This window comes from Nestor notabilis, unplaced genomic scaffold, assembly GCF_000696875.1.
Source record: "Nestor notabilis isolate BGI_N333 unplaced genomic scaffold, ASM69687v1 scaffold20858, whole genome shotgun sequence".
Classification (NCBI taxonomy): Eukaryota; Metazoa; Chordata; class Aves; order Psittaciformes; family Psittacidae; genus Nestor; species Nestor notabilis.
The window spans coordinates 19,277-41,633 of NW_009939880.1; the positions used below are offsets into that span (position 1 = coordinate 19,277).

The 22,357-nt window shown below is 38.7% G+C and overlaps 1 protein-coding gene across 1 annotated transcript in view; it reads left to right on the forward strand.

Moving 5' to 3' along the window:
* Positions 1-3,124: 3,124 nt before the first annotated feature.
* PHF21B (PHD finger protein 21B) overlaps positions 3,125-22,357 on the forward strand; it is a gene marked incomplete at its 5' end in the record, with an annotated part of 39,905 nt that continues 20,672 nt past the window's right edge. The window contains 3 exons of the mRNA XM_010020101.1: positions 3,125-3,217; positions 16,278-16,628; positions 18,394-18,516. Coding sequence (XP_010018403.1) covers positions 3,125-3,217; positions 16,278-16,628; positions 18,394-18,516 — 567 coding nt within the window. The remainder of the gene's footprint in view (positions 3,218-16,277; positions 16,629-18,393; positions 18,517-22,357) is intronic.

The following is a 22,357-nucleotide window of genomic DNA, read 5'->3' on the forward strand; positions in this document are numbered from 1 at the left end:
AGACCACAGCTGTGATTCCCTCTGTTTTATACTTCACCTCTTTGGTCCATCATCATGGAGACCATTAAAACCTGACCTAAAATGAGGTGACTCAGATGTGACTCTACATCCACAGATGAGATAATCAATAATCAATCACATGGATGAGACACTGGAAGAAAGAAGTCTGGCATGCATTTCCACCTGGACAACAGTCTGGCCCTGACAACATTATTTTATCTCTAAGTCTTGACTTTTTTCATCACTAAAACAGAGACGATGATACTGACTTAGGTGAAGTACCCTGAGATAACAGATGAAATGTGTTACAGGAGAAGTACAGAGGTTTCTGTCATTGAATTCTGCTGATACAACAGCTTGAACTATTTACTGCCCAAGCTGGGAAACAGTAGCAAAACAAGGTAAATAGTAAAAGTAAAATAGATTCTTAGGTTTTTCTCTCTCTGAACATACTATAGTGTTATTATTAATGTGAGATTAAGGTTTTGAATTTTCCCTTGGCAATATGAGTCTTATACTGAGATTGTTTCTTTGAATATTAAATAACAGATTCTTACTCTAAAACTGTTTGTAAACAGGAGGTTGCATCTTTGTCACTGAAAATGTCATAACCTAAGAAAGCCATAATTTGTTTTTTTTTTCTCTCAAGATTGCTGCAGAACTCCTGCTTCAGGAAAATAAATCGGACAAATTTTTTGAGAGTGTAGGTGACAGAGTTAATGATAGTTCATTTTTCTGATACCCACAGACAATACATCCTGGCTTTGTCTTAAAGTGAAGCTAAGAAAACAGTGTGGAGGAGTTTTATGGCATTTTTGTTTCTTTTCTCATTGCCATTCCTTTTGGCTCAGTTGTTCAGTGTTTTGAAACATAGAACAATACATATTTTAATACATGGCATTCCGTTGGCCAGTTTGGAAATCCTTGCAAATTCATGTGTATCTGTAGGAATAGGAGTGTCAAAATGAGTGTTTGCAAGGTCACAGGTAACATATACAAATGATGAGAGGTGCAGCCACTTAAAGCATTACCTTCCAGAAGGAAGAACTTCTTGTTTAACTTCCTTTTAAGTTAAACAAGAAGTTCTCTAGAATTCTGGAAGGTCGTGCTTTAAGTGTTGCTGCACCTTCTGTAGCACTTCTGTACAGAATTCCTGTAGAGGGCATATATGCAGCCCAGGAGAAGTTGTGGTGCTCCTGGTTTTTCCAGGGAAAACTCATGCTTTACTCCATTGTGAAAGAAATTTCATTTTATGTATAAGCAGTGTTGGGATGGAGGGAAAATGTAGATCATACTTACAACAAACTGTCAGTTCCTCTAGTGTGGGTTGGAAAGTTCACTTTGGTATTCACCTTAAAAAGCAATTATCTGTGCTGAATTAATTTTAGTTCATGCTAATTTAAAACAGGAAGTTGTGACATGTCTAATAAATGGCAATAGCAGCAGGTGGCAGCTCAAGTTCTCCTCCTCTCCAAACTGCAGGAATTCATCATGTTGTTCTTCCCAGTGGGTGAGGCTGTGATGTGGTTGACAGGGCAAAGAAGTAATTCATTCAGATAGTTCATAGTATCCTTCCCATTGTTTTTATTCAGTGTGTCACCCTGTAATGATAACTGCAGTGGAAATACCCTATTCTGTTCCTCATTGCGGCCAATACCTTTACTTCTTCAGGAACATGTAACTTACTTGTTCTGGCAGCCATGTGTGGGAATGCTGCTTTCTCCATGCATCCTCCCCCTGCCCTTGGCTCAAGACAGAAGTTTTGAGCCAAAGATGGAGTATATTTTTCCATGCATAATCCAGGGTACTGATAATCCATGAGTACTCAGGAAAAATTGTCTTGCATGTTTATAATAGTGCAGCTCTTTTTGTTGTTTAACTCAGGCAAATCTTATGCTAATTTTAATCTTTGCTGAATATAGAACATCACACCCCCAAATGTCTCCAAGAGGAGTAGCAGAAGTAAAAATATAAACTCTGTAGGACAAGTTTATTAAAAATATTCTGCATGAAAATGCATGGTATTCTTATCAGATTCTGTACTTAGAATGAAATAGGCTGGTTTACCACTCTGTTCTTGCAGTCTGAGGAGAACATATCGGCATGGACTTGTAACGGTTTTGCTTTCCTCAAGCTGATTGCATTGTAGTTTTCTTTCTATTGAGAAATTTGATTACCAGATTGGATTAATATTAAATTAGCATACTTCATCTTGCTGGCTGTGATCCAATGCTTTTGTTTTGAAGGGAGTTAAATGTAGAGACATTCAGGAAGCATTTTTTTACCGAGAGGGTGGTCAGACACTGGAACAGGCTTCCTAGAGAGATGGTCAATGCCCCATGCCTGTCAGTGTTTAAGAGGCATTTGGATGCTTTAACTTTTGGTCAGCCCTGAATTGGTGAGGCAGTTGGACTAGATGATCATTGTAGGTCCCTTCCAACAGAAATAGTCTATTATATTCTATCTTAAATAAGTTTTGGATTAATTTATTATACAACCAAGAGAAATGTGAGTGGAGAAAATAAGTGTGGATAGCAATAGCTGCTGTGTTGGCTCAAATGGATGTTGTCTTAGCTGAATGTTGTGTTACAGTGTGCTGTAGTAGATTTATAGGTAGCTTTCAGTTTTAATAATTCAGTATTTACTATTTACTAAGACACAGTGAACTTCTTCTATGACCCTGGCAACCATGAAATGCATCATCTTCCCAACGCATATTTTGAAGTTTCACTGTGGTGCATTTCACCTTTCTTCAGATCTCTTGGAAACAAGCTAGTGCCTAGACAGCCTTCAGCCATGGCAGCATGCTTGTGTTTTCTTTGTGTACCAGAAAATCTTCACAACAATGAGAGATGTATCCTTTTTACTCAGAATTACCAAATGCTCTAAGGAGGCAGTAGGGTTCAGTTAAAGGAGCTTTGTAGAGAAGGTTAAAGAGAAGGAAGAGTCTCTGACTCTTTAGGCATAAGAGAGAGAGCTTCAAATGGACGGATGTATTACACCTTTCCATCACAAGTCGAGAAGAGACAAAGAGCTGGAAGGAGACCTGCTGGGTTGGGCAGATTCTGTCTGGGGAACCTGTGCAAGTATTTTAAGCTGTGTTCAACTGTTCTTCTTCCAACAGACTTTGGGAACTATCACTGCAGTGCCCATTAAGGTTCCTCAGGTCAGCTCCTTGCAGAGGTTGGCAGGACAAGGACCAGCAGTGCTACCTCAGGTACAAAATACAGTTCCAAAGGGGGGGATTGTGTTATTTGGTATGTATTCTGATCTGTTCCTGTCTGATGCGCAGGCCTGGGTAATTCAGCACACTCATTTTGCTGAATAAAAACCTCACCTTCAGTGAGGTGAATTGCAGAGTTGTGATTTTCTCTAATTAATGAAAAAAAAAATAAATCAGTCTTCTTCTGGGAGCATATTGTTAGCACAATGAAAAGCTATAAAAAAACCTGTAGATTCATTGTGGAAGAACAAGGTACATAAGGTGAAATGCAAATTTATGCTTTATAAGATGAATCACAAATCACAGAAGTGAAAATCTTCAATTCTGTAATTAAAAAAGGGGTGGAAGTATTAACCTTTCTGCTCAAGATTTAGCCTCACACATTCTTTTACTCTTACTGGCCTTATTCCTGTCTACCCTGGTATAAAGTTTTGGTGCAATGAACTCAGGTGCCAGACTGAGGCAAAATTGTCTGGGTAGGAGTTACACTCACAGATTTAAAAAATCTTCTCAAGCTGTGTTTTCTTTTCCAAATATCTCTCACTGTTTCCGTAACCACACAATTTATTTTCCATTTCAACCCTCTTTCTCAAAATTTTTGGATGTAATTTTCAACAAGGGTTTTGCTGCAGGTCTGCGATTTGCTTTTCAAATTCATGGTTATTAAGCATAAATATATTTCTCCTTATGTGGCCCTTAGAGGTCTATTTCTCATATAGGAATTCTTCTCAAGCACTGAAGTCAATATTGGGTCTTCCTGTTATTCCTTTATTTTTTTCCTAATATTTTCTTAGTGGCAGAATCTGGTAGAAGATCTGTGAGCTAAATCTGCCTGGAGGAAGGAGTATTTCCAAGATAAAGTTCTTAAATTCTCTCTTTAAATTACATTTTGTGGAAGGCAAAATTGTGAACATAAAAGAAGGTTATGGTTTTCTTATCAAGTTCAAGACTCTGTGTTGCAGTTGTTCTTACAGCATAATAACACATTGATTTCTGCCATTTTAGGGTGTTAAAGATGAGCAGATTGCTCCTGAAAATAGATGAGGTTCAAGAGCAACTGAAAGACCTGTAACAGGGGCTTAAATTATCATTAAGGTTATGTTTCAGCAATGATGATGGCATTGCAAATGCTGCCCTTAGAGAAGCATCAATATTCTATACTTTCGTAAGTAGAAGAATTTTCATTCATTGTTAGATTCAATTTTGAAGAATTGGAAAAAGTGGAGAAAGCCTATTTTCTCAACTTTTTGAAAAGAACACATATCCTTTCTGTCTTGATGTTTAGCTCATGGCAGTGTTTTCGTTTGTATTTCACTTTGTGAAAATACAGCCTTCAGTTTCAGACCTGTTTGTGCAATCATACTTAATACTAATGAAACACCAACCCTTCCTCAGCAACCCTAAGCCATAGTTCACTGAGTTTTCTATTTCATATACATAGCATGGGAAACAACCACATAGCAATCTCATTTCTGTCAAAACTAAAAATTAAGTAGGCAGCTGTATGTAAGACCATGTTATCAGAGATGCATCTTATGTTCTGAGTTATTTCTGGCTTTTTCACAGGCCAATACTTCCTTCCTCAGCAACAGACTGCCCCATTTACAGGCTGTGTCCTCCTTTGCAGGTCACCATGGTCTGTATGTTGCTCTCCCACTCAAAGCTTACAGAGAAGTTTAAAATTTCCATATTATTTCTTAGCAGAGAACTCCCATCAAAGCTTTCTGCCAGATGCCTCAAGCAAGATCAAGTTTTCATCTACAAGTGGAAAGTTTTGCTTCTAACTAAATAGTCACATGCCTTCAAAATATATTTAATATACCCATAAGTCAGAGTAATGTAAAGCTATCACTGTGTGCTGTCACAGTGCATGTCCTCCCAGCTATTACGCATCAGGCCTGGTTACAGAGCAGGACGGCTACTTCTGCTTTATTCCCACTGGGTGACAGGCATGGCTGCTGTACCTTGCTCTGAGTTAGTGGCACAACCCTAGCATTGTAGGACTGACTTTGTGAAAGGCAGCTTTGCCACTGTGTCCCAAGCATACTAACAAGCAGGGTCCAGCTGAGTTTGGCATTTGCTAAAACCTCTACTTTGGGTGCCTGTGTAGCAGCAAATTAAAAGGACAGCCTTTTCAAAGCAAAATTATATTCATCACTCCGCTACCAAATAGTCCATAGTATTTCGCACGAACAATTCAAGCAGTACAACGTCTGTACTCATGCATGTTAACTATAGCTGGGTCTTTTTCTGCAAGGTATTGCACCTTCCCTGACCTCCATCTCTGTGAAGTCTAGCTTTAACAGTGAATTGTGTGGAGCCCTAATAGCAATGAAACCCTAGCAGCAAAGGCTTCAATAAGCCCACCTGTATGCCTGACTATTTATTTACTCAAGCAGCTAAGTCTAGGTGCAGTTGATGCAAGTGCAGTGGCAGTCACAGTGGCAATCACCTAAACTGGTTTGAGCCTGTCTATATTTGCTGCCTTTCTTCTTGTCAATGGAGAGGTTGAAAAGTCTGGATCCTTCTGAGAACCCTGCCATATTAGGGAGCCTACTTGTCTCTGAGTTGCCTTCTGGAAGTGGTTTCACTCTTAGCCGGACAGATTGCACTTCTATTTCAGGTGCATGTAGATTAACAGGATTAATCCAAGTCAGTGTCTGCGTTCTTGACAGCACACTGATTACTACCTGCTATTTCTCCTTTTGGCCAGTCTCATTATCCTGTCGTGATTTCAGAATCCCTTTAGATTTAGATGTAGGCATGAGAGGCATAAACATTGCCATGCTGACAAGAAAGAAACAGGGGACTTCTCCATTTAAAAGGCCCTCATCACATTTAAATGAGTTTTATATTTTTGATGCTTTCACTGTCCTCATCTAGACAGACTCTTTTGATTTACATCTATGCAGACAAGCAGGAAAATGCCACACAAGTAAACTGAGGCACTTAAAAGTACTTATATAAAATAATACATACAGCTTTCTCATTTTCCACATTTGTACATATATTTGTCATTTGCTTTGTTCCTTTGAATGGGTTTATGATATGACCTCCAGGGAGTTCTTCCATATGGGGAATGAAGTTTCAAAATCTGCACATTCACAAATGGCAACAAAATCCCATCACTTAGTGCAGAACTGCTATTAAATGGTGAGCAAACAAACATTAATTACAAGTTCATTGCACAATACCAACAGTATTTCTTTAGGCATTCATTATTTGCCAAAACAAGCCTCTTTGGCAGACCTTTTTTTCTTAGAGAATATGAAATTATTTTTTCCTTTCATTAAATAAATGAAATTTTTGCTATGAGCTATGATGTTTGGGAAGTTAATTCCAGATAGTCTTTATTTTTCACTTTGGCCTTTGAGGTTTCCAGCTGTGTGAGATGTTTTGAAGCTGCAGGCTCTACAGCAGATCCTGAAGGTCCTCTACTCAAACACATTGGTGATGCACTTGCTTACTCTTGAGCTGTTCCTCTGCTTTATGGCACCCATAAACTATAAGGAGGGAGTGGCCTTATGTCAGGTTGGGGCTCCAATTTGCAGCTGCAGTGCAGAGAGTGTGTCTATTTTGAACTGGTTTACATAGAAATTTAAGTCACACTGTAGCCACCTGGAGGCATGTGGGAAATCTTATTTTATGTTCTTCGAATGGAAGATTTAAAATGAAATGATGAAGATATTAAAATAAACCTCCCATTTTGTTGTCAGTAATTTGGGCCCAATCCAATTCTCATTCAAATTAGTGGAAAGACTGTGATGATTTGAGTAGCAGTTAAATCAGATTGTTATGCTATTTCCCTGACCTATTTTTCCAGTGCTGGTTGAAGGCAGGGCTTGGTATGGCTTTGCTTGTGACACTGCTGACTAGAATAGACCAGAGAGTCGCACAGCAGGTGCCTGCAGTGGAGCTGTCATGCAGGTTAGGGCTGAAAGGATAGAGGTATGCACAACCACTTCAGATGAATCGTGCGTATTTTTCAGTCACCTGTGGCCAGTACTTTTGTCAAGCGATGCTTAATTTTCATCTTCTGTAGTGATTTCAGTAGGGTCTGATTTTGGTCACTAGGCTGCAGGCTGCTTTGAGACAGGGCCTGTTTTGTTAGTGTATGTTTGTTCATCAGTGGATAGTGTGAGCCCAGTCAGAGATTGTGGTTTCTAGAAGTTTCCCTGAGCTCAGTTCCACTGACAGCTGCTGATTCTCTTCATGTGTGTACCAAAACCAACCACTACCCCTGGCTTTCCTGGTGGTAGGACTTCTTTAAGATTTCTTGAAAGCAAAATTACTCCTATAGACAGAACCCAAGTTGTGTGATGCCACTGTATACTTTAGAAGAAATGTGTTAACAGATTGGTCTGCTGAAAAGCCTCTCTCTGCATTGTAAGTAAAAAAAAAAAAAAAAAAAAAGGGAAAAAGAAAATATATCTTTAAGTGTAATGTGTTAAGACTGAGCATAGGCATTAGAAAGTAGAAAAATACTGCTAAATGCAAGTCAGCCTTTTGTAAAACTAGAAAAGAAGCTAGCAGATATACTTGTTTGTATAAAAAGTTACAGAGAATTGTGCAATGGAGAGACAAGAGAACTTTATAGTTTGTTTGGGTAAGGAATAATCGAATTGGGTGAAGCAGTTTTTACAATATCAGAAAAGGGCTATAATTCCTTAAGGGATGTCATGCACCTTTCTGGTATATAACCCTCTAAGTGCTTCCATGGGGATGTGCCGAAATGCTAGTGAAGGGGAAGAGAGATAATCTAATTTCAGGTAACTTAATCAGCATGGTATATAACCAAGCTAAGGGGTTCGTAAATGTGTTTAATATTCATTGACTGTATGCATGCAGAAAACAGAAACAAAATTGCTTTTTCAAAAGAAAGGTTTGCAGAAGCCTGGCTGAAAATGTAGCCCTTAATAAGTATAGTTGTTAATCTGTTTTATTTTATATAAGCTTTTATACTGTGCTTGTCACTGTATTTGAAGCACCTTCCCATAATGTGTTAAGCACAAAGATTAACATCTGTTGTAAGTTATTTCTCCTCTTGTCCTTTCCCTTTGGGAAGAAACATATGCAGCTGAGAATTTTAGTTAGGATTTGTTTTTATCAGTTTGCTTATTTTTAATAGGCATGTTACTATTAATTGCATGCCACTATATGTTTCTGTCAGAGGAGTATAACATGGAAAATGTTGTAGAAAGTAATGAGGTTTTTGCCCTTAATTCATAGAAAAGAAGGTTGAGATGCCTGTCTGTATGAGGATCAGCCTTGCTGTAGAGAATCCCTGCACCTTGCTGTTTCATACTAAGTCTCTACAGAGGGAGCTTTGAAGATGGGGATGAAAACATGGTACTATATTGAAAAGTCTGTGGGAATCTCAGTTATGCACTAGTGGATAGGTTTGATAAGTGGCTGAGAGAGGCATGGACTTGCTGGAGCTTGTGGAGTGTTCCACAATGTGTATTTTACACTGCTGTAGTGCAGCCAAGACAGATGAAGGTATGACTAAGGTGGTGCAATAAGAACTGTTCCTTGTGAATAGTGGTATGCCAGAGGTTGGCAGTGACAAGAAATCTGGTCTTCTGCAGAAAGATAAATGTGTATGGTGGACAAAGATAAACATGTATGGTGTATACAGGGAGACTACGCCCAGATGCAAATTTTCCAAAGTACCTCCCTCTTAACAGAGAAAACTGATCAAGGGTGGTGGGGAAGAAAAAGCAGAACTGGCTGTTCAGATCCAGTCAGTGTCATGAACATTTTGAAAAGGACCTCCATGGAAATCAGATCTCCATGTTAGTCTGCACATAGAAGCCTCAAGTACCCATACAACCTCCCAGAAAATATTCAAGCTGTTTTAACACCTGACATAGTGTGTTTTTTCTAGATGAAAAAGCTCATGTTTCTCCACATCAAATGCTGCTTTGCAGAGTATCAGAAAGATGAGAAGTGTCCTCTCTATCCATTGACACCATTTGCATTCATGCGAACAATGTGGCTTCAGATCTGTGTCTGGTTTGGATCTGGACTGTCGTGCCTTTTTGAGTCTCTGTGCCATTTGTACAAGCTTGCAGTGGGCCTCTGGCCAAATGAAAGGCAGGTAGGAAGGTCTTCTCTGTCTTCAATACCTCAGCATAGGCTTGGAGGAATTCACTGCACTGCTTCCTGTCCCTAAAACCTTCATTTTCATCTGGTATCTGAGGTTTTTGTGTGCTTCCATCTTGGTCAGGCTGTCAGCAGACAGAAATTATTTTTGTCATTCTTTTCAGTATTATTTTGTCTTTCAAGTTTTTTTATTTTGGCTAGTAAATGAGTCAAATCATTATAATGTGCCATTATTGTTGTCCAGAAGCAGGAAAAGCTTTTGAAGTGATGGATGGTACAAAGCAGTGGCATCCATGGTCTTTGAAGTGACGCCAGAGTTTGAGTCCAGTGAATGCTGTGTGGATTAGTCCAGAGCTTGCCTATGAAAGTATACGGGTAGGAGGAAAGCAAACAGATGTTCACTCGTTTGTGCCTAAAGGCTTCATGGACACTTTATATTTAAATTGAAGTAACTTAATCATTGATGAGTATCTGTGAGAGAAGCAAGCTGACTTGTAATGCTGAAGAGTAGAAATGGAAGTAAGTTATTGACTGGTGTGTGTAATCGCAGTCTTGCTTTTATATTTCTATTGTAATCCTGAACAATAAGGATTAAATTCTTTCCTCAGAGGCACATAGATAACTGCATATTCAAGGACAGAATCATTGTGCAGAAGGAAAAAAAAAAAAAAAGCATAAATCCTTGTCAACTTCAACCCCTACTTGTTATTTTTTGGAATAATATTGATTTTAATTTGCTGGTTTAATGGTAGTTTTCCCCTTTGCAAATGGAAAAGAGCCACTTAATGAATCATCAACTCAATAGCAGCAATGCCAAACCAGAAAATACAGGCAGTATAGCGGAGGAGAAAATGTAGATTTCATTAGCAAAAGTCATTCAAGTTCCTGTGAAAATACAGTTTTGTGTTCAAAACACTGATAACATTTTTAATAAAGAACTCCCACCTGACTGCCTTATGCCAACAAACACAAAAAGCAGAGCTGGCAGATTCCCACACAAACATCCTTCTCAGCAAAACTTCCATTTCTGTAGTATCAAGCAAAGCTGAAGGAGAGAAAAACTAAATGAAATAGCTTTGCCTTCTTAAAAATTGCAAAGGAGTTATATTATCTGTGTGTCGCCTTTACCCTAAAGTTGGCTCTCCATGACTAACAAATTGAAATAACAAAGCTCTGTAGTTAGTGTCGAGTGGAAAATGTCTGATGTAGTGCATGTAATCTGAATATGTGTGAAAATACCACAAAGTGATTGTTGGGTTGCATGACATGTAAAATGGGGGACTAGGGTTTGTTTCGAGGTGCTAGTTTCAGTTCTGTCCTTACTGAAGTCTATTCAGATTTGCTGTTGGTTTCAATCAGATTAAGATTTCTTCCTTGGTCTTCACGGTCCAGAGCAGCAGGATTAGAAACATGGGCTGGAGAAGCTGCTTGAATTTCACCCTGCATTTCATATCATTTTTCTGTGGCTTCCCAGGCTAATATTCCACGTAGATGCTGAGGAGAGTCTTAACACTGTAAATGAACACAGGATTCACTGAACTAGGTCATCTTGCCTGGGGTTTCCTCATGATGCACACTGAAGAGTACCTTTATTTTTGTGTACCCCCATTAAGGGGAAGGAAGAAAAGTGTATGTGGATCTGTAATCACATGTGGTTTTAAATCTTCTCCCTGTGGCAAGAAAATAAACTGTGTTTAATTTGACCATGGTCTTAGACCAGGCTGAAGGTGATAGGAGCTTATCAGGAAAGGAATCAAAAGTCAACCAAAGCTCAGCTGGGCAACCTGGATTTTAGGGTGTGTCATTGCTGTGAAGTTACTCAGAACCTTTTCTTTTGCATTATTTTCATTGATTACAAAAAAAAGAAGGGGAGAGAGTCGATCCTCAGCTGGCATTAATAGACACAGCTTTACTGAAGTCAGTGTGCATCTGTTCATTCTGGTGAAGGATATAATTACCCCATATTGCACTCATTTTATCAGCCATTGCTAATGTTTTCTGTGTGATCCTCTAAAGCTTTTCAAGAATGAAAGCTCTGTCTGCTGCTCCCAGCACTTTGCCTCTGTGACATATGAATTGTGCCAAATCCATTTTGAGTTTTTGTTTTTAAGCTCTGAGTACAAGGGTGAAGTGAAAATAAAGTGTGAATAATGGCCTTTCTCTCAAAGGCAATGTGATATTGCGTTGAGCTGAAAAATTTACTTTCATACAGATCGGCCCTGCCAGTATGAAGGGCTGATTGATGCTGAGCACGATCCAGCTGATATCTGATATAGGGGAGGGGGAGGGCTCTTCAGTGTTGCTGACAAAGCTGTAACAAGATCCGGGGACTGGAAGCTGAAGTTAGGCAAATTCAGCCTCGCAATAAAACACCAGTCATGGGCATAATAAAGTATTATAACAGTTTATTGGGGCTCGTGATGAATTCATCATTAAGAAGTCTTTAGTATTTTCTTTTAAAATCTGTCTTCAGTTTCTGGGAGAAATTCTATGGCCAGTCTGTGAGCTGGAGGATCATGGTGATCCCTTTTGGTTTTGTGATTTAAGTGCACTTGTTAACTTCCCTTCTTTGCTAGGCTGTAAGGAGAACACATTTACCAGAATTGCCCTTAATAATTCTCATAGCACCAGCAGATCTGCACAGACATAACTGTTTTAATTAAATCCTGTCCTTTAGGACTAAGTAAGATTGCCCACAGAGATGGGAGGAATTGTGTGCTTTGCTTTCCTTGTCTTCCTTTCCCCCTATACTTGTTTGGGTTGGATCTTGAGGGCTTATTTTGTAAAAGGTTTTCTTTTTTACTTTCTTTTTCTTCACTACAGCATGGGAGCAGATGATCTGATGGGATGTAGCTCAGGAAATAGATTGCCCATGATCACAGTTGCCTTTGTCATTGGTGGCACACATCAGGCTCTCCCACCTCTGCCACTCAGCAGTTCGTTCACCACTGCGCTATTCAACAATTTGTGCTCTTGAGAGCTGCAACGATGTTTTGGTGTAATGGAAGCCTTTGGGCATTATATAGGGACATCTGCATGGAGCTTATTGATATGGGATATACAAGAAGTTGTATTAGTCACAGGAGCCGACTCCCTCCTGTTCTGAAACTCTTTGAAATAGATGTTGCTGAACAAAAGAGCACTCTGCATGTCTCACAGGATTGGGCTCCCTGTTACTTCCCTGTCTGAAAAGCAGACACCCCCCACCTAGTAAGTTCTTAGGTCCAGGAGTATCTTCTTGAACAGTGTGCTCACCTGCGGGCTATTTGGGAAGTACCAGGGGTGTCTGAATATTGCCACCTAAAATCGAATGTTTGTTATTGTGGATATTGAGGAAACTCAAGAAAAACACGGGTTTGTGAAATCATTACATTCAAGGAGAAGCTCTCTCTTCTCCTGCATTTAGAGCCCTGGTAGTATCACATTCTGTTTTGACAGCTGTCAGAAGTTAAATGAAAGATATTTGGGGAGAGGAGGGCTGAGCTACAGGAAAATTGTTATTTGTAGCACTCACCAACAGTTGCAGTTTTCACTTGGTAACATACATGCTGTCTGTTATTCTTCTTCTTTTCTTCTCTTTTGCTGAACTTTTGCGTCTTTTACCTCTGTGGCTCTTGTACTGGGGACTGGTGCCATCCAACCTGTGCTACTTTTAGTAGAAAATGTCTTTTTGATACCTTGCATGTGAAATGCAGTCTGCACCCTGCCCTAGTTTTTCTCCAGTTCTTCTTTGGTGACTCTCTACTTCCAAACTTCTGCTAGTGCCATTGTCCTCCTTTCATCTCCCAAACTTAAGCCACAATTTTGCCATGAGGAAAAGGAATTTATGCTATCTCTTTCCTTCATTTATTTTTTTCTTCCTGGCAAGTGCCATTTATTCTCACATATTACTGTAGCAGTTTGGTTTGAATGTGGAAGTCTGCTAAAGGTCTTTCACTTGGCTGTTTATTAAGTGCTTACACTTCGTGTTTATATTCAAAGGGAGAAGGTTCGTAGGTGTTTAGAGCACAAGGAGCTTCTGCTTTCTGTTTGGATTCATGCCTTTGGGCTGTGGAAATAAACATAATTTTAACTTTATTTTAGCTTTAACTCAAGAGCACCTGAAAGTTTTTGTGTAGTCAATCCTTTTCATTATTCTGTAATTGCAAATAAAGATGCTCTCACAGTGTTAGCTGAACTTGCCGAGGCTTTAGGCTGTGAGGACCGCTATACCTCCTTTGTATCACACGGTGGCAGAAAACGCCCGGCATATGTTCTTGTGCTGTACCAGCATGGTAAATCCTGTCAGCTATTTCAGTATGCAGCACTTTATAGAGAATATGTTATTTTGGAAAATAAAATCTGTTTAATTGCCTGTGCAGGAAGAGTTTATTTTATAGCAAAGTAACATGCATTCATCCACAACTTGCAGAATGTGTATTATGGGTGTGTACAGGATTCACAGAGGTATTACATCTGACAGTCAATATATGTATTATATATATATGTAATAGTCTAGAAAAGATAATTATATAGCTGGAATATATATAGGCATTTAGTTTTAATTAGCCTTTTGATTAAATATAAAAGTGCAGTTATGAGTGACAGATACAGTAGATCCTGGTAGACTACATTGACAGTTTTTGGCTAGAAAAACTCCTGAGCTGATTTTTTTGTCAGACTTGATTCTTTCTAAAGATCTCAGTGACTGTTCTATTGAGTCTTTGATCTGAACAATTTCTTATTCTCTCTCTCCTTCTTCCTCTGAATATATGTGCTTATCTGTGTATTTACAGTATTTCTGTTGGTAACAGATGTTATATTAATTTACAATAAAATGATTTTTTTTTAAGGAAAGGTGGTAAAATTTTGATGTTAGCAAAACAGCTAAGAATGAAATTTGGATTTTTTTTTTTTTTTTTTAGCCTTGGTAATACATTTTAACTGTATTTTGCCAACCTTCTCAGACTTTTTTTTTGAATAATGATACTATTTCTGTGTATGTGTCTCTGAGCACATGAGCATGAGCAATTTGTTAAAGGCTTACATATGAAAGACTTATATAAGATATAGAAGAGAAAGGATATTTTGTGAAAATATAAAAGTAGATATTACAAGATCTGCTTGTATAACTGATTCTGGTACAGACATGAACAAGGTGCCTTAAATATCACGTCTCCTATTGCACTGAGCTGTTGTTTGTGTTAGAAGCCTTAGTTTTGCAGAATGCCTGGGCCAAGATGGGTTTAAACCAATCCTCTGTGCTCTACTTTAGAAAATAAGACCATTAAGCTAATTATAGACTCCCCTTAAACAATTTGACCAGGGTATTTGTCTGGTATCTTAACTAAATAAATGAAATAATCATTACATAAAGTGATTGGAGAGAGGGAAAAGGTAAAAAACCCCTCAGTTACTGTCAGTGTATCTTGAATATGATTAGACCTAGTTTAGCATAGTTTTGCATCATTTCACAGTGGGTCTATGAGACCTCCCAATGTTACCCCAAAGTTGTGAGCTGAACACGGCAGCTGCCTGCCTTTGTCATGATTCTGCTGTAGGACCTCGGGCAAATCCTTCTCTTTTCTCTTCTTCGGCTCTGTTTCCTTTTTCACGTTCCATCTACCTTGGTTACTGACAATTTAGACACTCCTGAGCAGGACTGTGCCTCCAATACACATTTGCACTGCTTGTAGGTTTTAGGATTCTATTGGCAATTGCAGACTGAGTTATGAAAACACAAAGAGCTTGCAGTATGCATGTTGCTGCCCTCAATATTTGCTGTGGGGACAAACAGGTACATCTCTCTTTGTCGTGATAGAGGATGATGGCCAGCCTTAAAAGATGGTTTTCTGCACACCAGTAAATCCCCGTGTTTTCATTAAATGGCTTACTTAGGCTGCTTGGCATCATTGGAAGGGCTCCTGTAGACTAGAGTGCAGTGACACAGGCAGCTGTTTCCCATGTCTGTCTGTTACAACTTGTCATTTTGTTTCACAGTATGGAAGGTGCGAGAAGTGACAGGACTAAATAAGCACAGAGGGAACCGACTGTTTTATCTGGCCGTGCTAACGAACAAGCTGGGAGTGAAGTTAACTTCACGCGAAGCAGTTTAAATTATTTATTTTCAATCCTAGAACTGTACTTAACATGTTTGTTAAGGCAGAGCCATGTCAACAGGGTGACATTAATTACCCCACTGGAAACACATCACATTAGCTGAAAACAATTGTTTGCAGCTATCATTCATGGCTCTGGGTAAAGCCACAGCCTTCACAGGTCTTGGCAAATATCTTCCCCTTCCATGCGTGGAAGTTCCTTCTGCATCCACTCACAGCTGCAAATGAGATCTTTACTTACAGCAACAAAATACGAAGTTTGATAGTTGTGAGTTTCTTTCAGTGAGATGAGTGGTTGCATGATTGATGTCTTCTCCATTAGACATGGCACATCTTAAAAATGTGAGGATCTTCGTCCACTAATACACCAGTATAAGTGCATTTACTTATGTCCTGTAAGTGCTTTCCCACAACTCCCTTAATGATTCAGTTCCCACTCCTTAATTCATAGCAAGAGTGTTGTGCCCTTCAGAACAGGAAATTACTGTGTCTGGGGTTTCCATTCTTTGCAAAGGCTTTGGCTTAAACGTCCCTACTGACAACTGGATGTGACTTGAGTAGCATTTGTATGGATGTGTGCTAATAAAAGTGAGGAATTGACTTTTTCCTCCATTCTTGTTCAGCATTGCAATGAGTTAAGGACTTCGAAATGACCCAACTGAGGAGTGCTGGGAATATATGTACAAGTAAATGGGTGGCTGGCTACTTTGAGTTGCTACATTATATTTTTCTAAATGCTTCTCTTCCATGATTAATGCAAGTAGGGGTTCTACTGGGAGAGTGCATGTGTGCAGTATTTGTTCATTATGGTGTAAGGCTGTGCTTGATAACTTCTAACTCTCTGTTTGTAGGTTAGGCCAAAGACCCTGATTCCAGACAGCCTCCCTATCTCCCCATGCAGAGACCAACCTTCCAAGCAGCCTCCTACCTTCCAGAAGGCAACTGTAGTCAGCATCAAAAACCCCAGCCCTGCCCTCCCGACTGCCAATAACACTGTCAGCCATGTACAGACACCTAACAGCCAGTCACAAAGTGTCACCGAGCCTGCAGCTATTTCATCACCTCTGAGCAGTGCAGGTGTGGCATACGCCATCATTTCCACCTCCCCCAACAATGCAACTCCTATCAGCACCAGCGCGACTGTCTCTGTGGTCAACGATAGCATTAAAGTACAACCACTCCTCATTAGTGCCGACAGCAAGGTAGGTTCTGCTTTTCATGGCATTATTTTTGGTTATCAAGCACAGGAATTACATTGCAGATATAAGCAGAATATTCCCTTGGGAGTGCACAGCCATGTGCAGGGTGGTGTCAGGGATTGTTGTTGAAGAAAATAATCAGAAAGCAATGGGAAAATTCTTAGGGGGACACATGGATGCTGGTAGACATCTATCTGTGTATAAGCATATTTTTTAGTGGGAACAAAATGCATCATTATGTAGCCTGACATTAATAGGACCATATGATCTTCCATTTCCTTAAACCAATCCTCACTAATAATATCCCTGAATTCTGTGCAGGCTCAAATTTCCTATGGACTCCCTCTTCAATTTTACAGTGATCCTAGTTATATTGACTGACCCCGGGGGAGTATATCAAATAATCAGGCAATCCCTTCTACAATTCCAGGGGAAGACTAAATGAAATGCGAGCTCAGGATTTCAAAATTGATCAGCAGATAAATCAGTAGGAAAAAAATCCCCAAGTTCCAAGTCACTTGTTTCTTCTTTGTACTGCTTTTCAGCTTTGAAATACAAGAACTTCACCACTATTTTACCAGAAACAGATTCGATAAAAGCTGACAACATACCCAGCAGACAGTCACTATAATTTGCTACTTTGGGTCTTGTTGGCAGCACAGGTTCTCATACAGTACTAAAAAAGAATACATGATGTAGTATGGCTTTTGAGGTAAATAAAAGCAGGCACTTTTCTCCACTTCTCTAACATAATTTATTTTTCTGTTACTTAAACTGGATGCTACTTAAGAAAACCATCCCTTCTTATGCTCTTGAATCTTCTAGAGTGACTGAATTGAGATAAAGTATCTAACAATTAAATACATTGATTGAAAGCTAGTAGTGAAATAGATGGAGAAGGCCCAGCATTCAAATCCAGTAACCTTCCTCAAGCAGGTGATCTTGGGAAGATCTTCCATAGTCCTTCATGAAGGTTTGGTTATGGGTATAAAGTCACATGCATAGTTCTGTGGTCAGAAATTGTCCTTCATTCCTTTTAGTTTAATAGCTTCTAAGATAAAGTTATATTCATCGTGTAAATCTTCATGTGGTAATTCAAATATGAGCAGCTGGTGATACTAACATACATGCATGTATAAGAGATCTGTGTTGAAATTCCAATAGGTGCTGAACCAGAACTATTTTTAATTTAGACCACATATAGGCTTTTTTGTTTATGCAAAACTGAACATCCACTGCTCATAACACATAAATGCTGAGGACTGAAGTCTGTTCTCAGTTACGTATTACTGAGGAGTATCTTCCTTCCCATCCACATGTGTTTGTTCTGAAAAACACTGGTATGACTGAAATCAGGCTGTGGTTTTGAATGTGTAATAATCCTATCTTTTCTATCTGTATGCAGAATAAAATCGAAGGAAAGACCTTAAAGTCACTGACAACATGAGTGCTAAAGCTAGGCTTCTAAGTCAGCTTCAGAAGTCCTCTAAATAGAAAGTGTCCTAATTTTCAGAGGCACTGAAAATTAGGCTTAAACCTTAGGCTGCAGTAGGTTTATAATGCACCAATAAAAATTAATTTTAAAAAACTTCAGTATGAATTTAGAAGCCTAACCTAGGAATCCAGGTTTTCATATATATTTTTGGCTTTTGACTTGCATTTGTTGTCCGCAGGGGTATCAAGTAGTCTTCAAAGAAGAATCAGTGCTTTCAGGCAGAAAAATCAAGTTTCGTATAGTGAATTCTCTCATTTCTACATTGTCTTTTAGGTTATCATTATTCAGCCTCAAGTCCAAACCCAGACAGAAAGTAAAGTGGAGACAAAGAAACCTCCTGAAGAGTCAGCTCAGGGACCCCCTGCTACCAAAAAGAAAAAGGAGGAAAATCCAGAGGTGATTTATTTATTTATTTTTAATAAGTGAGCCACAGTATAGTTAAGTTATGGGATCTAGGTCTGAGCATTTTTCTGTGTGCATATGTAATTACTGCATTTGTGCTCATGGTTCTGCCAGCTATTCATCTCTCTACTCAATCACTGCAATGGGGGTGATTTTTCCTTCCAGTGAGGGGCTCTGACAAATTTGGTTTGCATCATTCAGACCTTCCAATGTCACAGAATGTAAGATTTGTAGGTGTCGTAGTAATGTAGGTGCCTTGTGTGGGTACTGCTGAGTTTCTTTTTAAAGGTGTGTACAAACTTAAGATACTTTCTTTTATGTTACCAAATACATATAATTGGGTTTACAGGTTGTGTATGAGGTTGAATTAAAATTTCTTTCATAAGCTGAGCTTTTACATCTTCTTTGTAATGAACACTGCAATTTTTATATTGTATTTAACCACACAGTTTCTTTCATTTACTGTGTATGTCTTCCCACATGTACAGGGATTCTTTCTAGCCTGAAATACATTAAAGACCTTTAAACTGAGTTAGAGAGTAGAAAGCAGGTTATAAGGTTAAATCTCTTTCATGAATTGTATTTGTGATGTAAACTAAAAATATAAATCAGAAGTACGTATAGAAATGGGGTCTCTCTATAACATATGTTTTTTGACTAGATGTATTCACATTAGATCGTGCGTACTTTTGTGGCAATTTGAGAAGTTATACAGACTGAATCTACTTCTGTTGTGGAAATGCTCAGCTATGTGAAATCTTACCCTTACTAGTCTAATAAATGTGCAGCACAAAAGCACCCTTGGAGCTGTAGATTTAAGGAGGACTATTACAATATAAATTTATAATGTTACTTGAGGCACATGGGTGGTCATTTGTTTTACCAGTTTAAGAGGTTGGTATAGTTAAAACTGTGTAAGGATAATAGTGGCTTTTAAACTAGAATATCACAGCCTTATGCAGAAGTTCTGCAGAACTGCACTTAGGAAATCTCCCAAGTTTAAAATCTGACCCTCATATGAACCTCCATTGCCCATATGAATCTCCATTGCCACCAAATGATGGGATTGCAGAGTCCTGTTTTGTTTAGGGAGGTATTTCCAAAAGATTATTTATTTTGTAGCACCTTATAGGCAGAAAGACTAGTAGATCCCACTTAAAAACAGAATGCTAGAAAAAACATAATTTTTTCTTTGCCTGCAACTTATCACCATAGAAAGAATATCGAGCAAAAATCTTCCTTAGAGATGCAGAAAGAGGCCATAGGACTGGGCACACTTTTTGGTGTAGCAGTCGCAAAGTTAATGAGCTTTTCATGAAATTACTAACTAGAATATCGTGACTACCTTTCTGGTAACCAAGAGCATTGGTCGTACTATGTATACTGCAGTATTGGCAAGCACAGTTTTCTGGGTAGAATGCTGAATGCTGTGCCCTTAAGTATGATGGTTCTTTTCTTTTCAAAGATTTGTTTCATGGCCTTAAATAGGTGTAGAGTTAATTTCTTTTGTTCTTTGAAAGTAAACTTTAGTTGATTATCATGTATTTATGCAATTAGTGTAATTAGAAGTAACAGCATAATTAGTGTAAACACATGTAATGACGTAAATAGAACATGTAATTACAAAATGAAATGGTTTTGTAAAAATCTTTGTTTCGCTTCATGAAAAGACATACTGTGCATTTCTAAAAGCACTCATGGCTTTTAAACAGATGATTAAATTTAAGACAAAGAGTAACAAAGATACCATAATATTTTTTAGAAGAAAATAAGCTCTCTAGACACTTCTCTTCATATTTGTATTTATCTTCAAAGCACAAAACTGAGGCAGGAACTCCAATATGGCTCTACCTAAATGTTAGTCATGACAGACTGGGAGTTAAGAGATTCAATTGAAAATTTAAAACAAACCAGAAATAACCAGATTTACCAGTAGTCAGGAATCCCATATGCAGTTACTGAGTGTACCTAAAGGAACAGAAAAGTGAGGATAATTACTGTGGTTTTGTTCATGGTTTGGTCATTCTGCTGGGAAGCCACGAAGCTGATTCTGGACACAGTTCCTGCAATAGGTATGCCTTTTACACAAGACAAAGATGCCTCCTTTCCCAAGTACATCATTATTAGACTAAACCAAACCTCCTTAGGTCTGCTGTGTTGCAACCAGGATGCCTGGATGTGTGACTGTGCAGCGGCTTTCCCAGAAGCAGGATGGAGGCTCTCAGCCACCCAGGGTGTCCCAGGTCCAGTGGTCAGAGCCCTCTCCTGGTATATGAGCTGGGAGAGTTCAGTCCTCCCAGGGCTGAGGAGGGTCTGGAGAAGTGGGTCACCCTCTCCCTGCCATCAGCAGGGGTCTGTGAGGGATGGAGGCCAACAATTGCCTACCTAGTGATGGACCTTCTCCCACCAGAGTGACTTCTGCAAAGAAATGAGGGAATTAACTCAGGGGATCTTCTCATATGGGGAGCAAGTGCTTGGGAGGTTGGGGTTTTTTTATGGTTTTGGTTTTTTCATGGTTTTGGTTTTTTCTTAGAAGAACCTGAGTTCAGCACAGAAACAAAACAGAATTTTTCCCCAAATGTTTTACTTTTAAAAATTTTTATATTAGTAAATTTTTATATTTCTGCCAACATTTTCCAGGATGTTCTAGCAGATGTTATTTAAAAGAAAAAACGTTGCCATAAATGCTGGTTATTTAGCTAACATTTAGTGTTAATATTTAGTGTTATTAATCCCACCTAAGAAAGACAAGAGAGACACATTGCAATTGTGGACTAAATGGTAGCGTTAGGCTGGGATTGAAAATCTGGAGAAACCAAAGCCTCAGTTTTATGGATTCCTGTGTAGAAGAGAAATAGAAACAATACAAACTCTGTGATATTTGAAAAAAAAGCATTGCAGTGGAAGTAATACTTTGAGTTGAATGTAGCGAGCTACGTGAGTGTGAAATGGCAAAGCCCATAAAAACAAATATGCTGTTAATATAATATGCTTGTTAAAAAGAATACTCCTTCTACTGTTTTTTTTTTTAAAGGAACCATCTTTCAAATGTCTGTAAAAGCTAACCCTTCCTGTGCTTAATAGTGAGATAATTATCACGTCCATTTATGAAGGCTCTTCATATGTTAAGCAAGTATGCTGTCATTACATTTAATTAGATATGTATTCAGATGATTTTATCATGAAGAGAGGAAATTGTTTAGCAAACATTCCAGTACTCAAATAAGTTTAGATGTCAGAAAATATATGTTCCCCTACAGTTTAATCTTTGGGTAATACAGGCATTCTGCGCTCCGTTGGGAAAATACAATTGCACATTAACCATTCCAACTTTCTGATTCTATACCTAAATGTTATTACTTTTCCTCAGAGTGCTGAGATGCATCCTGCCACAGACTTACTTTTTGGTGGGAGTGAAGTGAAGCTTGTAATTCTACTCAGTTGGCTAATTTTCTTCTCAGATCTGCACAGTGGATATCGGATCAAATATTCATCTTTCCCTTCAGGTGTGGAGCCCCCACTGTGTCTAGCTGGTGGTTTAGACATGTAAGGAGTGAACATTATTGAAATCAAGGTCTGACATGCAAATGAACGCATGTGCTTGTCATTACCGCTGTTACGGAAGGCAGAAATATAGAGTGAATATATCTAAATTGCCAGTGATGAGATTCTACATCACCATTTTTTTAATCTACGGGGAGAGTTACATGCCAGAAAATCGTGGAAAGAAAATATTCCTGTCTTATGAGGTAGTTAGTTCACCTCTTTGACAAAGATATTTTCACAGATACAAGATACAACAATAAATGACCAGTTCTGACCTTCAGACTTTGAA